Below are 14430 nucleotides of genomic sequence, written 5' to 3' on the forward strand. Positions count from 1 at the left end.
CTGCCTATTAAAGCTAACTTTAGAGTCACCATCATAATGTCCTTCTAGTCTAGGAAAAGCTTTGGCTTATGTGTTTGTATTTTTATGTTAGGACTTTTATTTTTATTTTTTGCGGTGCTGGGGATCTCAATCACTTTGCCTATGTTAGGCAGGCCCTCTACTCCTCAGCAGCCTCCCTCTCCTGTCTGTTAGGAACATTAGCATATTATATTTCTCATTGACCTTCACTGTTTTGTTTCTAGCCCTTTGAGGGTTGAGAATTTTTCAATGCAAAATATTTGAACGTAGTGAAGGCTTAGTTTGTTGAAGCAGATAAAGTGATACCATCCAGAATTTGGAAGGTAATTGTCCTCACTTACTAGATGAGTAAAATGGATACCTAAGATAAAGCTCATGTTATTGGAGCATACAGTGATTAGAAATCTATATTTGCCTCTAATAAGACATTATGGGAGTTGCCTTTTCTTTTTACCTGGCAACATAATTCATTATTGCTTGATACTAAGACCTAGAGTTAAATATTTATATATGCACATAGATAGAAAAACTGATGCTTTTTCTGACTTTTTATTTAATGTACTCAAAACTATTTATAACTGTATTTACTACCAGGTTACCTTGAGCCATTTTATTTGTGAAAGCAATTTTATTTATCTAAATCCCCTTCTTAATTTTTTCCCTTTTTTTTTTTTTTTTTTTTTTTTGTCGGTTGTGGGGCTTGAACTCTGGGCCTGAGCATTGTCCCTGAGCTCTTCAACTCAAGGCTACAATACTACTCCTTGAACCACAGTGCCCCTTCCAGATTTCTAGTGATTAATTGGAGATAAGAGTTTCACAGACTTTCATGCCGGGCTGGCTTTGAACTGTAATCCTCAGATCTCCGTTTCCTGAGTAGCTAGGATTATAGGCATGAGCCACGTCTGACATCTTAATTTTTTGTGTGTTTTCATTTGTGTTCTTCACTGAAGTTTACTGAAATACTTAAGCATTAGTTGTAGTCTTTGATGTAGCTCACATTTATTTACTAATGGAACCATCCCCCAAATCACATAGAAAGCACTTACATCATCTCATCAAACTCTTGTGTACCCACTTAGCTCATACCCATATAATTTTTATCTCCATCACTGTGTACTAGTTTTAAATATTCTGTACCTTCCTGTGCATGGAATCCTAGTGTTTATACTGTGTGGGCTTTCTTTCGTTCTTACTATATGACCCACATTAAAAAATTTTGACTGGAATTGAATAATGTTGTTGTTAATGTTATTATAATAAGAGAGTGAAATAGTAACCAATGGTGAAAAAATACCCACACTATTTTTAATTATGATACATTTTATATTATTTCACATATCTGTGTGCACATAAATGTATATTGTTTGCATATTTCATCATGATGAGAACTTAGTTCTTGTTTATGTGTGTGTGTCTGTGTGTTTGCCAGTCCCGGGGCTTGAACTCAGGACCTGGACACTGTCCCTAAGCTTCTTTTGCTCAAAGCTAGCGGTCTACCACTTGAGCCACAGTACTACTTCCAGCCTTTTCTGTTTACATGGTACTGAGGAATTGAACCCGGGGCTTCATGCATGCTAGGCAAGCACTTTACATTTCTTATATTGAGTTACTGTCAAAGCCTGAAAATGCTGAGTGCCGGTAGCTCATGCCTGTAATTCTAGTTTCTCAGGAGGCTGAGATCTGAGGATCACAGTTCAAAGCCAACCCTAGCACAAAAGTCCATGGAGCTTTTATTTCCAATTAACCACTGGAAAACCAGAAGTGACGCTGTGGCTCAAGTGATAGAGCACTAGCCTTGAGCTGAAGAGCTCAGAGACAAAACCCAAGCTCAAGAGTTTAAGCCTCACAACCAACCCCCTAAAAAAACCTGACAAATGACTCAGAGTAAGGGTCTTCATTGTGCTGTACTCCCACTGCTCCCCCAGCTCTTAGATATTTTCTAAATACCTATATTTAAGAAGGTAGAAAAGGGCAATTACAATTTTTAAAGGGAAAAAAATGAAGAAAATTAAGAGATACTGTCATTCACCAAGCATGCTGCCTGCAGAATTGTTATGAGTGGGTGTTAGTCATCTGTACTCTGTGTGTGGGGGGTGGGGGAGAGGGCTTGAAGTAGGACCTGAGTATTCTCCCTGAGCTTTTTTCCACAATGCTAATGCTCTGTCACTTGAGCCACAACACTTCTGGCTTTTGGGTGGTTAATTGAAGTCAAACAGACTATCCTGCCTGTGCTGGCTTTGAACCATTATCTTCAAATCTCAGCCTCTGGAGTAGCTGGGATTACAGGCATGAGCCACATGGTACCCTACCATCTGTTCCTTTTAGTGGCTTAATTAGTGGTGTGCAGTGTGAGGGGCCCAGGCACCAACTTAGAGACCCCTACTTGTATCTGTTCATTATCCCCCTCTAGTATATTTGGTGACTGGTCATCTTGTTTCCATGGATAGAGAATCAGAGATTAAAGTGTGTATGAGATGTGATGGATTGGAGAGATGGGAGAAGGTAGAGACACACAGCTCTGTACTAAGGGAGAGTTTAGCCAGGGGATGAAGCCATAAACAGATTACAGAAAAAGCAAGAAAGGGCCAGGTGGGAGAATGGGCCACAATTAAGATTATAAAATAATTCCTAGAACAATGGGGGAAGAGCAGAGAGGCCTGAAGGTATAATTTAATGGCAGGCTCCTTTCTCTGCAGCTCCCATTCATCCTGTCGCTCCAGCTTTTGTTTTCCTCTGTGACTGAGACATAGCCAAACAGGATTTGACCAACAGGAAATTGTTTTTAGTGCAAAAATAACTGATGTATCAACTGGAATAATATGGAAGGACCCTCTGTTCTTTGTGTGAATAAAATGTACTTAGGTTTTCAAGGTATTTTGTATATTCTTTCTTGAAGCTTGTGATTGTATATGTAGACTGAACATTTTTGTTGATTTCCTATCAGAGGGACATGCTGTATCTACTCTAAAAAAATTGTTCTTTTTATCCTGCTGTCTAGAATGGAACCAAACATTTTCTGTGTGGTTTTTTGGTATGTGTTTTTTGTGGTTTCATAAATGTTTGTATTAGATACATGTAGTCTACAGGTCAGTTAATTGGTTTTTTTTCTAGGAAGTCAGAGACCAGGTTATAAATACTGCTGCTGTAACGAGTTGAGGATGCCCAGAGAACAAACCACAGACTCAAAACCGAATCTTAATTATAAAGTAATTTATTAATAACAAAAAGGAATTTGTCAATAGCCAGTCATAACCAGCTGGTACTACTCCTAGGCATCAAGAACCCAGAAGTAGCCTTGAGTTTTTATACCCCTAATTGTGGGGGAGAGGCATGCATTAAATGGAATCTTTCCAAGTCTCCTGAATTTTGTAAGCTAAACAAGATACAGAAGCAGAATACAGAAGCAAAATAACTAGTTGTCAGCAAGAACGTAGATGCCAAGCTCACATCTCAAAATTGGCTGTCCACAAACTATATCCAATACTTGGTTTTTCTTAGGGACTATTGCAAGTCTATCAATTGGTTTCTTGCCATGGCTTCCCAGCACTATCATGAGCACTATTATGGCTCCTCTCACGCTAAGTGCCTCATTTCCCTGCTAGTTATTTGACACTTTCTTTCTCATGCTGGGAGTTTTGCCTAGTGGTAGAGTGTTTTCCTGGTATTCAGGAAACCCAGGTTCGATTCTTCAGTACCACATCCATAGAAAAAAGCTGGAAGTGGTACTGTGGCTGAAGTAGTAGAGCTCTAGCCTTGAGAAAGCTCAAGGACAGTGTTCAGGCCCTGAGTTCAAGGCCCAGGACTGGCAAAAAAAAAAATCTTTCTCTGATTACATTTATATTTATCACATTGGAATGTATATATTTTCTCTTTGAGTAAAGATAATATGAAGAAAATCTATTTTTCTCTATTTTCGAGCTCTTTTTATACTCTTTAAGAACAGCAGCTCATTCTTAATTTAGTCTGTTTGGTTAATCTAACATTTCTCACATCCTCTTTCTGTAGAAATTTTTAAATGAACTCATCCTACCAGTTAAATTTTTGCAGTTGAATACAGGATAATGCCTTGTGCTTCAGACTTAACAGTTTCATTGAGGTTGCATGAAAGTCAGTGAGTTAAGCTCAGTAGAACTTTTCAGAAGCCATGTTTCACACATACCTTTTTTGATAACAGAATTTAAGACTGTAATGAGTACTTCCTTCCCTAAGTCTCAATTTGGAAAACAATGTTATTGCATTGTAATGCAACAGGATTGTCTGTGGATTAACATCCCATTTCTAGGCCTCTTATCCCACAGTGCTTTGTCCTAGTTTTGTGGCATGAAACATACTAGAGATGGTCCTAGTGGTTTTATAACTTAGAAGCAGAAGAAATAGAACAACTGAATTTAAAAGAATATATTCTAGCCTTATAAGATTTGTTTTGTCTTCCTGTTCCAGTGCATTCTATTTAAATGACCCAGTAGCCATATGGTCTTTGACTTTAGGTTATTTTAACTGGCCAAAACTTAAGATAGAATAGGGAAACTCTTGAATGTTTGGGCCATAACTGTTTCTTAAGACAAAAAACAAAACCAAACAATTAAGGTATGTCATCACTTGTTGCCACAGGGAAATAGTCTTTGTTTCACCATTCTCTTAGACTTCTAAGCAATTACCAGTTTCTACAAAAAAAAATGTCTCTACCATGGTCCATTCTCTAAGTACTTTTCCTCACATTCACCTCTCTTCTCCACAGAACTCAAAATAGAAACTGAATCATGTGCACAATTTTTTGGTTATTTCTGAAATTTTTTTCATCTTATATGATTTACTTTGAAGCATGTTCTGCTCTCAGCTACTCAGAAGGCTAAGATTTCAGGATCGTGGTTCAAAACTTACTGGGGAAGAAAGTCTGTGACACTCTTATCTCCAATTAACCACTAGAAAAACTAGAAGTGTAGCTGTGGCTCAAAGTGGTAGAGCATTTGCTTTGAGCAAAATCAGCTCTCAAGCCCTGAATTCAAACCCTGTGACCAACAAAAAAATAAAAAGCATTTTGTCAAACTTAATTTTTATTTATCTTGTTACCAGAGCACCAGAGAAGCTGAAATAAAATTGAAAAGTGAAAGCAGAGTCAAACTTTTTTACTTGGACCCAGATGCCCAGGTAAGAACTATTTAAATTTAAATCTAGTGGTTTGGAAGGAGAAAGTATTTGTGTTTGATGCTTGTTTGTATTGTTTTGGATTGGTAAGCTGTATAACAATATATAACATTTGGGTCAAAGAAGGATAGTAAAAACTATCTATGTTCTCATTATCATAGCATAACTGTTGTGATTACTTGACCTTCAGTAGATAGTTGAATATGGAAAGATTTAACAAGGACATTCTCAAATCCAAAAATCTTCTAATAGCCTTTGTCTAATAGCCTTTAAAAAATATCAGGTTTCGCTGAAGACACCAAGAGATAGTTTCTGACTAGCCTCAAAACAGGCTCAAACCCAGCTACACACCACACAGGGCATACAGCCACATCTGTATCCTAGCGAAGTCCAAATTTGCTGTGGTGAGTACCTCACAGCTGCCCTGAAAGAACAAAAGTTCTGCAATGTTTCATCCCAAATGTTTTCCCTCTGCAGTGAGGATCTGTTTTTGTAGAACTTCTTCCACTTAACTTTAATGATAAGTAATTCCCCATGTTTTTTTCACAGACCCTCCTATACATACATGTATGTATATGTGTGTATGTTTACAAGAAAATATAATACATTTACCATTTTAAAGTATATGGGTCATTGGCATTAAATGAAACCTCATTGTACAACCATGACCCTATTTCCAAAACTTTTTTATCCTCTCAAACTGAAATTTATCAACTAATAATTCCCCATTCCTCCCATCCCCAAACTCCTGATAACCTCTTTACTACTTTGATCTCTATTAATTTGCTATATTAGGAACCTCATGAATGTAGAATCATACAATATTTGTGCTTTTGTGTTGTATTTCTTGCACATAGTGTGTTTTCAAGCTTCATCCACATTGTCACAATTTCTTTTTGATTACTATTCCATTGTGTATTGTATACAGCACATTTTGTGTATTCTTATGCATATGTTAATGGATACTTGTACTATCATAATAATAATATTAAGCCCTGTATAATCATCCATTGTGTAGTTATATAATAAGTTACTTGATCATCAATATAAATACATATATTACTATAGTCAGCATCTTTATTGTAAATAGGATCACTATTGTTAAACACTGAGAAATTTTCGGCAATTTTATTTGGGTATTTATGATGGAATTTTTTTTAACTCTGAGCATTATATGTTTTTATGTTTATACTTTCTTTGAAAGAAACCTGACTTCTCATCAGCTGAGCCAGAAGTGAAACCATTTGAAGAGAAATTTGGAAAGAGGATTCTTGTCAAGTGCAATGATTTATCTTTCAACTTGCAATGTTGTGTTGCTGAAAATGAAGAAGGACCCACTACAAATGTAATTTTCCTTTTTAAAAATAAAGGTTTACTTAATGTTTAAGTATTCTAGATGTGATACATTTCCCATTCTAGTGAATCCTGAATGTGAAATCCAAGTTTGTAGTATCAAAGAGGTTCAGTATTCAAGATATGTATATAGGTGCTATTAAGCTTGCAGGGCCAGGATATTTGTGCTCAGTGATATGTTCAGGCTTATGTTCAGTGTCCTAGGAGATGGATTTCATCTTTAGATTCTTGAGGGAGAGCAGCTATCTCTTCTGTGGGGCATATATTAAGTAGCAGAGCACATGAAGGTAAAGTGATTTTATTTTCTACAATGTTTATAAACCTAATTGTCTTTGTGACAAAGGATACTATTTCTGGTAATAATTTATGACACCAATCACAGTTAAGTCTTACTGTTTCTTGTTTGATGTCAACCTTTTTCTTCCCCAATCATTTGAAGTGCTGATTTGGATTTGTTTGTTTTGTTCAGGTAGAGCCTTTCTTCGTTACTCTGTCCTTGTTTGACATAAAATACAACAGAAAGATTTCTGCTGATTTCCATGTGGACCTGAATCATTTCTCAGTGCGTCAGATGCTGGCTCCCACATCTCCCGCTCTGATGAATGGCAGCCAGAGCCCCCCTGCCCTTCAGGATGTCCTTCATGAAGTTGCCATGCAGTATCCCAAACAGGTAGGGAGCAGGGACTTGGCATTCGGATTTCTTTGCCTAACCTTGTACATACTGTATAAATACATCAAAATGCCCAAATGAGACCTTGTAAATGCAATAAGTGGGTAACTTAGACTGTTAATTATATGGGCAGTCTATAAAGTTAGTCAGTAAAAACAAGCTGAAGGATAAGAGATTTTGATTTCTAAGCTTTCTCCTGGTTACCCCTCCTACCAAATAGACTATTTCAGCAGGTGAACTGTTGATCCAGCTCAGTGTTTGGCACCAGTGTTCTCTGGGCAGTATTACTGGTTCATTATTCTTTTATGTGTTGATGGTCAGGGGATTTCTTAATCAACTATGAATTCTACTAACTGAATAAACTGGTTTATTTCCTAGGGAATATTTTCAGTCACTTGTCCTCACCCAGACATATTTCTTGTGGCCAGAATTGAAAAAGTCCTTCAAGGGAGCATCCCTCACTGCGCTGAGCCATATATGAGAAGTTCAGACTCTTCTAAGGTATGAATGGCTTCACCACAGGGAGCCATCTGTGAAACAGTCATGTGTGTCAAAATTAAAATGCTTAATCAAAGGTAAACCATATTTATACTCTTAAAAGATATAGTATCATATATTTACCTCCCATTTTGACTTTATGTGTCCAGTTCTTTTTGTTTTTGTGTGTGTGTGTGCACCTGTGTGGAGGGTGGCGGGGGATGCATGTGGAGAGGGGAGGGGTGTGTGTGTGTGTGCTGAGAAATGAACCCAAGGTGTTGGATGTGATAAGTATGTGCTTCTATACCACAATTCCTATATGTCCAATTTGTGTTGGAAAGTAGTCTGACATGTAAATGAATACATTATTTTACTAGTTTATTCTGACATCATGAAATAGCTTACAAAGGAATTTCCAGCTTGATAATAAGCTTTTTGCAGAAACATAGATTGCAGTTTCCCTCATTTGTGGAACAAGAATGTACCTATAAGTAAATATACAGGATCATTAAAAAAATATATACTTGCACACCTGCGCGCGCACGCGCGCGCGCACACACACACACACACACACACACACACACTGAGACATGAGGAAATTCTTAGAAGAATACAAAGGCACAGTACTTATGTGCATCTGGTCATATAAAATAATATTTATCAAAATGATATTCAGAAACAAGAGATTTTTTTCCTTCATTGCTGTTTTCTTCTTCTTTTGTCTCATTTATTTGTTTTGGGGATTGTAGGGGGAGCACAGAAATGGTGGGACAAGGGATGGAAAAAATGCAGTGATGCTCACTAGTCTATGGGAACAGGAGTGAAAAACTGGGAGAGAGTGAGGGAAGGGGTAACATTGTTCATAAAGAATTATACTTGGCTGGGAGTTTGGCCTAGTGGTAGAGTGCTTGCCTAGCATGCACGAAGACCAGGATTCAATTCCTTAGTACCAGATACATAGCAAAAAGCCAGAAATGGTGCTGTGGCTCAAGTGGTAGAGCTCTAGCCTTGAGAAAGCCCAGGAACAGTGCTCAGGTTCTGAACCCAAGCCCGGGACTGGTACAAAAAAAAAAAAAAAAGAAATAGAAATATACTCTACCTGACTTATGTAACAGTAAGTCCTCTGTTCATTATTTTTGCAATAACAATTTTCAAAAAGTCTTATATTGGAATCATAGTTCATGCTACTTGTTGATGTGTCTTGGGTTCTAGAATTATATTCATGCCAGTCTAAAACCTTGAATAAGAAGATATTTTATGTTTGGATTAGTAATGAAGACCTTTGATCAGATTTATTCTATGTTTGCAGCACACTTTCCATCCCCATACCTATAAGTATGGTCATTCTTGCTTGCTGTATACTGGGATTTAAATTTTATAGCTTAAGTTCATATTATTCAAGTAATGTCAAAGTTTGCACCTCATAGCTGTGCCCTGTGGCTCACACCTATAATCTTAACTATGCGAGAGGTTGAGGTGGTGAGGATTACAGTTCAAAGCTAGCCTAGGCAGAAAAGTTCTCAAGACTCCATCACAGTGGAAAAAGCTTGGCATGGTGACATACGCCATGCGCCTGCCATTCAAGATATGGCAGGAAGCCTAAAATAGGATTTTGGTCAAGATCTAAAAAGGTTGAGGAAACAAAACTCTATCTCAAAAATAGTGAGCACAAAAAAAGGGCTGGAAGGGGCTCGGAGTTTGGCCTAGTGGTTAAAGTGCTTGCCTAGCATGCATGAAAACCTGGGTTCGATTCCTCGGTACCACATACATAGAAAAAAGCCAGAAGTGGTGCTGAGGCTCAAGTGGTAGAGCTCTAGCCTTGAGAAAGTCCAAGGACAGTGCTCAGGCCCTGAGCTCAAGCCCAGGACTGGCAAAAAAAACAAAGGGCTGGAAGCATTTTTCAGTGTACAGTGCCTACCTAGAGAATGATTCTGAGTTCAAATTCTGCTATTGTCCCCCCAAAAAGGAATTAAATAAAAAAGAATACAACTAAATACTCTGACTAAATTAAACTGCATTGATAACAGTACATTATTATAATAAAAACAGATTAGGGGAAACTGGGTATCATCTGTGTAATTGATAGAGTTCTAGTTCATAAATAATAGAACTGTTCATGCATACATATGTTTGCCCAAAAGCAATATACCTCAGTTTGCATGATAGGGTTAATCAGTCAAGCTACAACAAAATTGAACATTAGAAAGTGAAAGTAGCAATAATTTATGCTTAGCAAAAGTCAAATAATTGAAAACTTTAGCCTGACTTAAATCAGTAATCATGTCTTAATATAAATATAAATATCTCCCAAATTGTAGTGATTTGCGTGAGTTAGTCTCTTTTAGGAGCTGTGAAAGCTTAGTGTTTTTATTGATTGACTCACTTAAATTTTTATGTAAACTCTGATAATGTAATATGTTCAATAATGAATACCAAATAAAATACATTTACTAATAACTTGATAGATTTACCATTAACATAGCTCTTGGTCAAAAAGAAATATATAAATCTGTAAAATGCCATGTTTGTTGCTGGCAAATACCAAAAAAAGCATTTTAGAAACGATATTCATTTGTATTGCTTTGAAAATCACTGCCACAGAATACATTAACTAAAGAAGGCTGCCCCAAATGTAAATACAGCCATATTCCCTTCTGTAAGGTGTAATTTTCCCTGCATCTAATGCTGTGATGGGGCTTGTTTAATGAAGGTATGGTGATGGCTATTGTCTAATACTCTCGCTAGTAGGATATATTATCTCATAGCTTTATTCTGATGTCTTCAAGGTTGCTCAGAAGGTGCTAAAGAATGCCAAGCAGGCATGCCAAAGGCTAGGACAGTACAGAATGCCATTTGCTTGGGCAGCAAGGTAAGCGAATACTTTTTACAACTTTTATAGAGACAAATAGATACATAAATAAGTAAGTAGGTAGGTAGCCCTGTTCTGTTTGTTACCCAGACAAAGAGGATCTGTATGTATAAAACTGAGAAGAAGCATGCCCCAAAACTGAAACATTGTTTAGTAGACTTTCAGAGAGGGAAAATGCTGTACAGAGGGTTGTAATTTGTCCTTGGTAGGATGGGTAAGAGGTTTGTTACAGAGAGATTTCAGCCCTGAGCCAGCCATTAGCCTCCAGCTGCGAGCGTAGCTGTGGTCTGTACTTCTTTCACATTTGAATGCGTATTCTGTTTCCTAAATACAAGCCTTTGGCTGGAACTATTTTCTGTGTAAAATTGAGTTAGTTGTATTCATCCTCAGTAATATTTTCTGCACTTTTAGATAATGAGATTTCTGTTGGCCTCAGCCAATGGAATGATAATTACTCTATACATAGAAGCCAGAGATAAATGATGAATTTATTTTGGTCTTTTAGAAACACAGTTTAGAAATGTTGCTTTGCTTTTTCAGGACATTATTTAAGGACACAGCTGGAAACCTGGACAAAAATGCCAGATTTTCTGCCGTCTACAGGCAAGACAGCAATAAGTTATCAAATGATGATATGCTCAAGTTACTTGCAGATTTTCGAAAGTGAGTTTTGTTTTCCTTGTTTTCATACCTCAAAAATAGAAATTGTAAGATGGAAAGAGGGGATAAGGGGCAGTCATCAAATATATTGTTTAACTCAGGTATCATATAAGGATGGGAAATGGGCATGGCATATTTCCTGAATTCCTAGGAAAAAGTAAAAGGTTTCCCATCAGAGACAGCTGGTTAATTGGACTTCAGGGTGTTTTATTTGGAGCTGTTTAGAGTGAGGGTTGAAAAGGAGATGAATGAGGAATCCTGTTTAGAAATAAGAAAGGTCACATAAAAGCCCCAGCAATCACTCTCCTTTTGGTACCACCCTCCCCTTTTGCAAGTTCCCATTTCCTGGTACTTATTTTGTTGGGCTTTGAATTATACTAAGAATTATACTATTTGTGCTCTCCATGGAGTCTGTTACACTCCACTTAATTCATTTATGACTCCTGCTTACCACCTAGTATGTTTACTTAAAATTTAAAGACACATTCTGGTTACCACATGTAAGGAAAACAGATAACCAATCTGTGTTTCTCTGGGTCTGGATTACTTTGCTTAATATAATTTTCCCAAGTCTGTCTGTCCATCTGTCTGTCCCCCCCATCCTCCTCTCGTGCACACATGTGCACACATGCTTTTTTTTTTTTTTGGCCAGACTTTGGGCTTGAACTCAGGGCCTGGGCACTGTCCTTGGACACTTTTTGCTCAGGGATAGTACCCTGCCACTTGAGCCACAGCACCACTCCAGCTTTTTCTGAGTATATGATCCAAGAAATCAAACCCAAGGCTTGATGGATGCTAGGCGAGCACTCTACCACTAGGCCATGCCCCCGACCCTCCATTTCTTTTTTGATGCTACAGTATCATTCTTTCTGACAGATGAGTAGAACTGCATTGTGTTTATGTACCACATTTTTCTTGATCCTTTTATTTATCGAGGGGCATCTGGGCTAAAAGAGGAAAACCAGGCGAGAATGTAGACAAAAATTCATTATGTATACCATAGAATTGAGAAATATAAGGGAAAGGGTAGATCTTAGAGAGGTGAAGATGTTGAAGTGATGACACAGATCAAGGAGAATTGTATGCTCAAACTTCTTTGTTAAAACAGCAAAAAAATTCAGTGCATAACTTAAGAAAAAAGAAGAAGGGGTGAGTTGGGAGGGATAAGTGAGAATGTTAAAGTGCATCTTAGCCTTTCAAGATGCATCATATTCATAAACTACTCTGGTGAATGGCAAATTCTTTGTATAACTACTTAAAGATAACAATTTTTTTTGCCAGTCCTGGGCCTTGAACTCAGGGCCTGAGCACTATCTTTGGTCTTTCTCAAGGCTAGAGCTCTACCACTTGAGCCACAGCACCTTTTCTGGCTTTTTTCTATGTATGTGGTACCGAGGAATCAAACCCAGGTAGGCAAGCACTCTACCACTAGGCTTTGAGTTCAAGCCCCATTACTGACAAAAAAAAAAAAAAAAAAAAAGAAAGAAAGGAAAAGAAAACAGAGCAACTTTCTAGGTCTTTAAAACTAGTATAAATTAATTTTATAAAAGGGGTTTGTTTTGATATTTGCATTCATGTATATAATGTCCTTTAATCAAATTCCCTTCTTATTATACTTGATTAACTTTTTCCTACTTTTAAAAGTCTTAGTGGGTTTTATTATCTTATTTCCATATATATATGAAATAAATATGTAGAATATAAATATACATGCTAAATATTTTGCTATCTTAGTGTGTGTTTCAGTCACCTAGGACTTCCATAACTACTGTAAACCAAGTGACTTAGAACAATGAAGTTATTCTTTTTTTTTTTTTTTTTTTGCCAGTCCTGAGGCTTGATCTCAGGGTCTGAGAGCTGTCCTTGAGCCACACCACCATTTCTGCCTTTTTTTTTCTATGTATATGTGGTACCAAGGAATCGAATCCAGGTCTTCATGCATGCTAAGCAAGCACTTTACCACTAGGCCAAACTCCTGGCCCCTGAAGTTATTCTTTTTTTTAATGATGAAGATATAATTTATTCCTACATAGATTAACTAGGATGGAGCTCTTCAGCACAAGGATACCACCCTACCCATGGGCCTAAGCGTCCCTGAACTCATCAGCTCAAGGCTATGGCCCTATTGTAGAGCCAAGCCCCACTTCCCGTTCTCTAGAGCTTAATTGGAGATAAGAGTCTCGGGCCCTTTTGTGCCTGGGATGGCTTTGAACCTTGATCCTCAAATCTCAGCCTCCTGAGTAGCTAGGATTACACGCATGAGCCACAGTGCCAGGCGAGACATTATTCTTGTCTTGGGTTCTTACATGTAAAATGAAGTTTGTATTAGATAAACATTTTCTAACTTAAGAAAACAAATATACAACTTCATAGTCCTTCTAATTTTGTATAACACAGTGTTTTATGGGTTATTACAGTGTTTAATTATTCAAAAGAAATTAGTTAAGACAGGTGCTAGTGGCTCAAGCTTATAATCCTAGCTATTTACGAGATTGAAATATAAGACTTATGGTTTAAAGTCTGCTCAAGCAGGAAAGTCTGTGAGACTCTTACCTCCAGTTAACCACGAAAAAGCCATAAGTGAAGCTATATAGCTCAAGTAGTAAGAATGCTAGTCTTATACGAAAAAGATCAAAGACAGCGCTGAGGCCCTGAGTTCAAATTCCAGGACTGGCACACATGAATACACACACACACACAAGTTAGTTATTAGTTGTTAGTTATTTTTGTACTAGTACCAAAGACCTGAACCCTCAGCTTTTTGCTTTTACTCAGCTTTCTGGCTCATGGATGAGCCATTCTAATCATGAACACATTTCTAATCTTGCCATTTTGCTAATTGAAGATAGAGTCTCCTATACTTTTCTTCATGGGTGGTTTCAAACCACACTTCATCTCAGCTTCCTGAGTAGCTAGGATGACAGGTATGAGCCACCAGTGCCTAGCTAAGAGCATTTATAGCTGTATAAAATCCATGTATTTAAGGGTCATAGTTCCCATACAGAGCCAATTGTGGGAGAATGCCACTGTGGGGGTTTGTAGTACTTGGGAGACAGTGGAAATCTCAGGGACGTGATTGTTGAGGAAACACTGCTGATGTCTTCTTGCTAAAGAGAAAGATCTTATATGTGTGAAACATTTCATGCTAGGGAAACAAAGGCAAAGTGCAGGGTAATGCTAGGCTTTATCTGGAGATTTCTTGGCCATAGATGGGTTTTTTTGTCATTCCTCCATTTTT

The 14430-nt window shown here is 37.5% G+C and overlaps 1 protein-coding gene across 8 annotated transcripts in view; it reads left to right on the forward strand.

Moving 5' to 3' along the window:
* Positions 1 to 14430, forward strand: part of Dock9 (dedicator of cytokinesis 9) — a 265843-nt gene that overhangs the window by 147653 nt on the left and 103760 nt on the right. For all 8 annotated transcript variants that reach the window (XM_090341935.1, XM_090341939.1, XM_090341934.1 and 5 more), the window contains exons 10-15: positions 5092 to 5166; positions 6368 to 6508; positions 6986 to 7186; positions 7565 to 7687; positions 10450 to 10532; positions 11073 to 11195. In XM_090341935.1, the coding sequence (XP_090198061.1) occupies positions 5092 to 5166; positions 6368 to 6508; positions 6986 to 7186; positions 7565 to 7687; positions 10450 to 10532; positions 11073 to 11195 (746 nt within the window). The remainder of the gene's footprint in view (positions 1 to 5091; positions 5167 to 6367; positions 6509 to 6985; positions 7187 to 7564; positions 7688 to 10449; positions 10533 to 11072; positions 11196 to 14430) is intronic.

Source organism: Megascapheus bottae, chromosome 11 (genome assembly GCF_031878675.1).
Source record: "Megascapheus bottae isolate mThoBot1 chromosome 11, mThoBot2.hap1, whole genome shotgun sequence".
Taxonomy (NCBI): domain Eukaryota; kingdom Metazoa; phylum Chordata; class Mammalia; order Rodentia; family Geomyidae; genus Megascapheus; species Megascapheus bottae.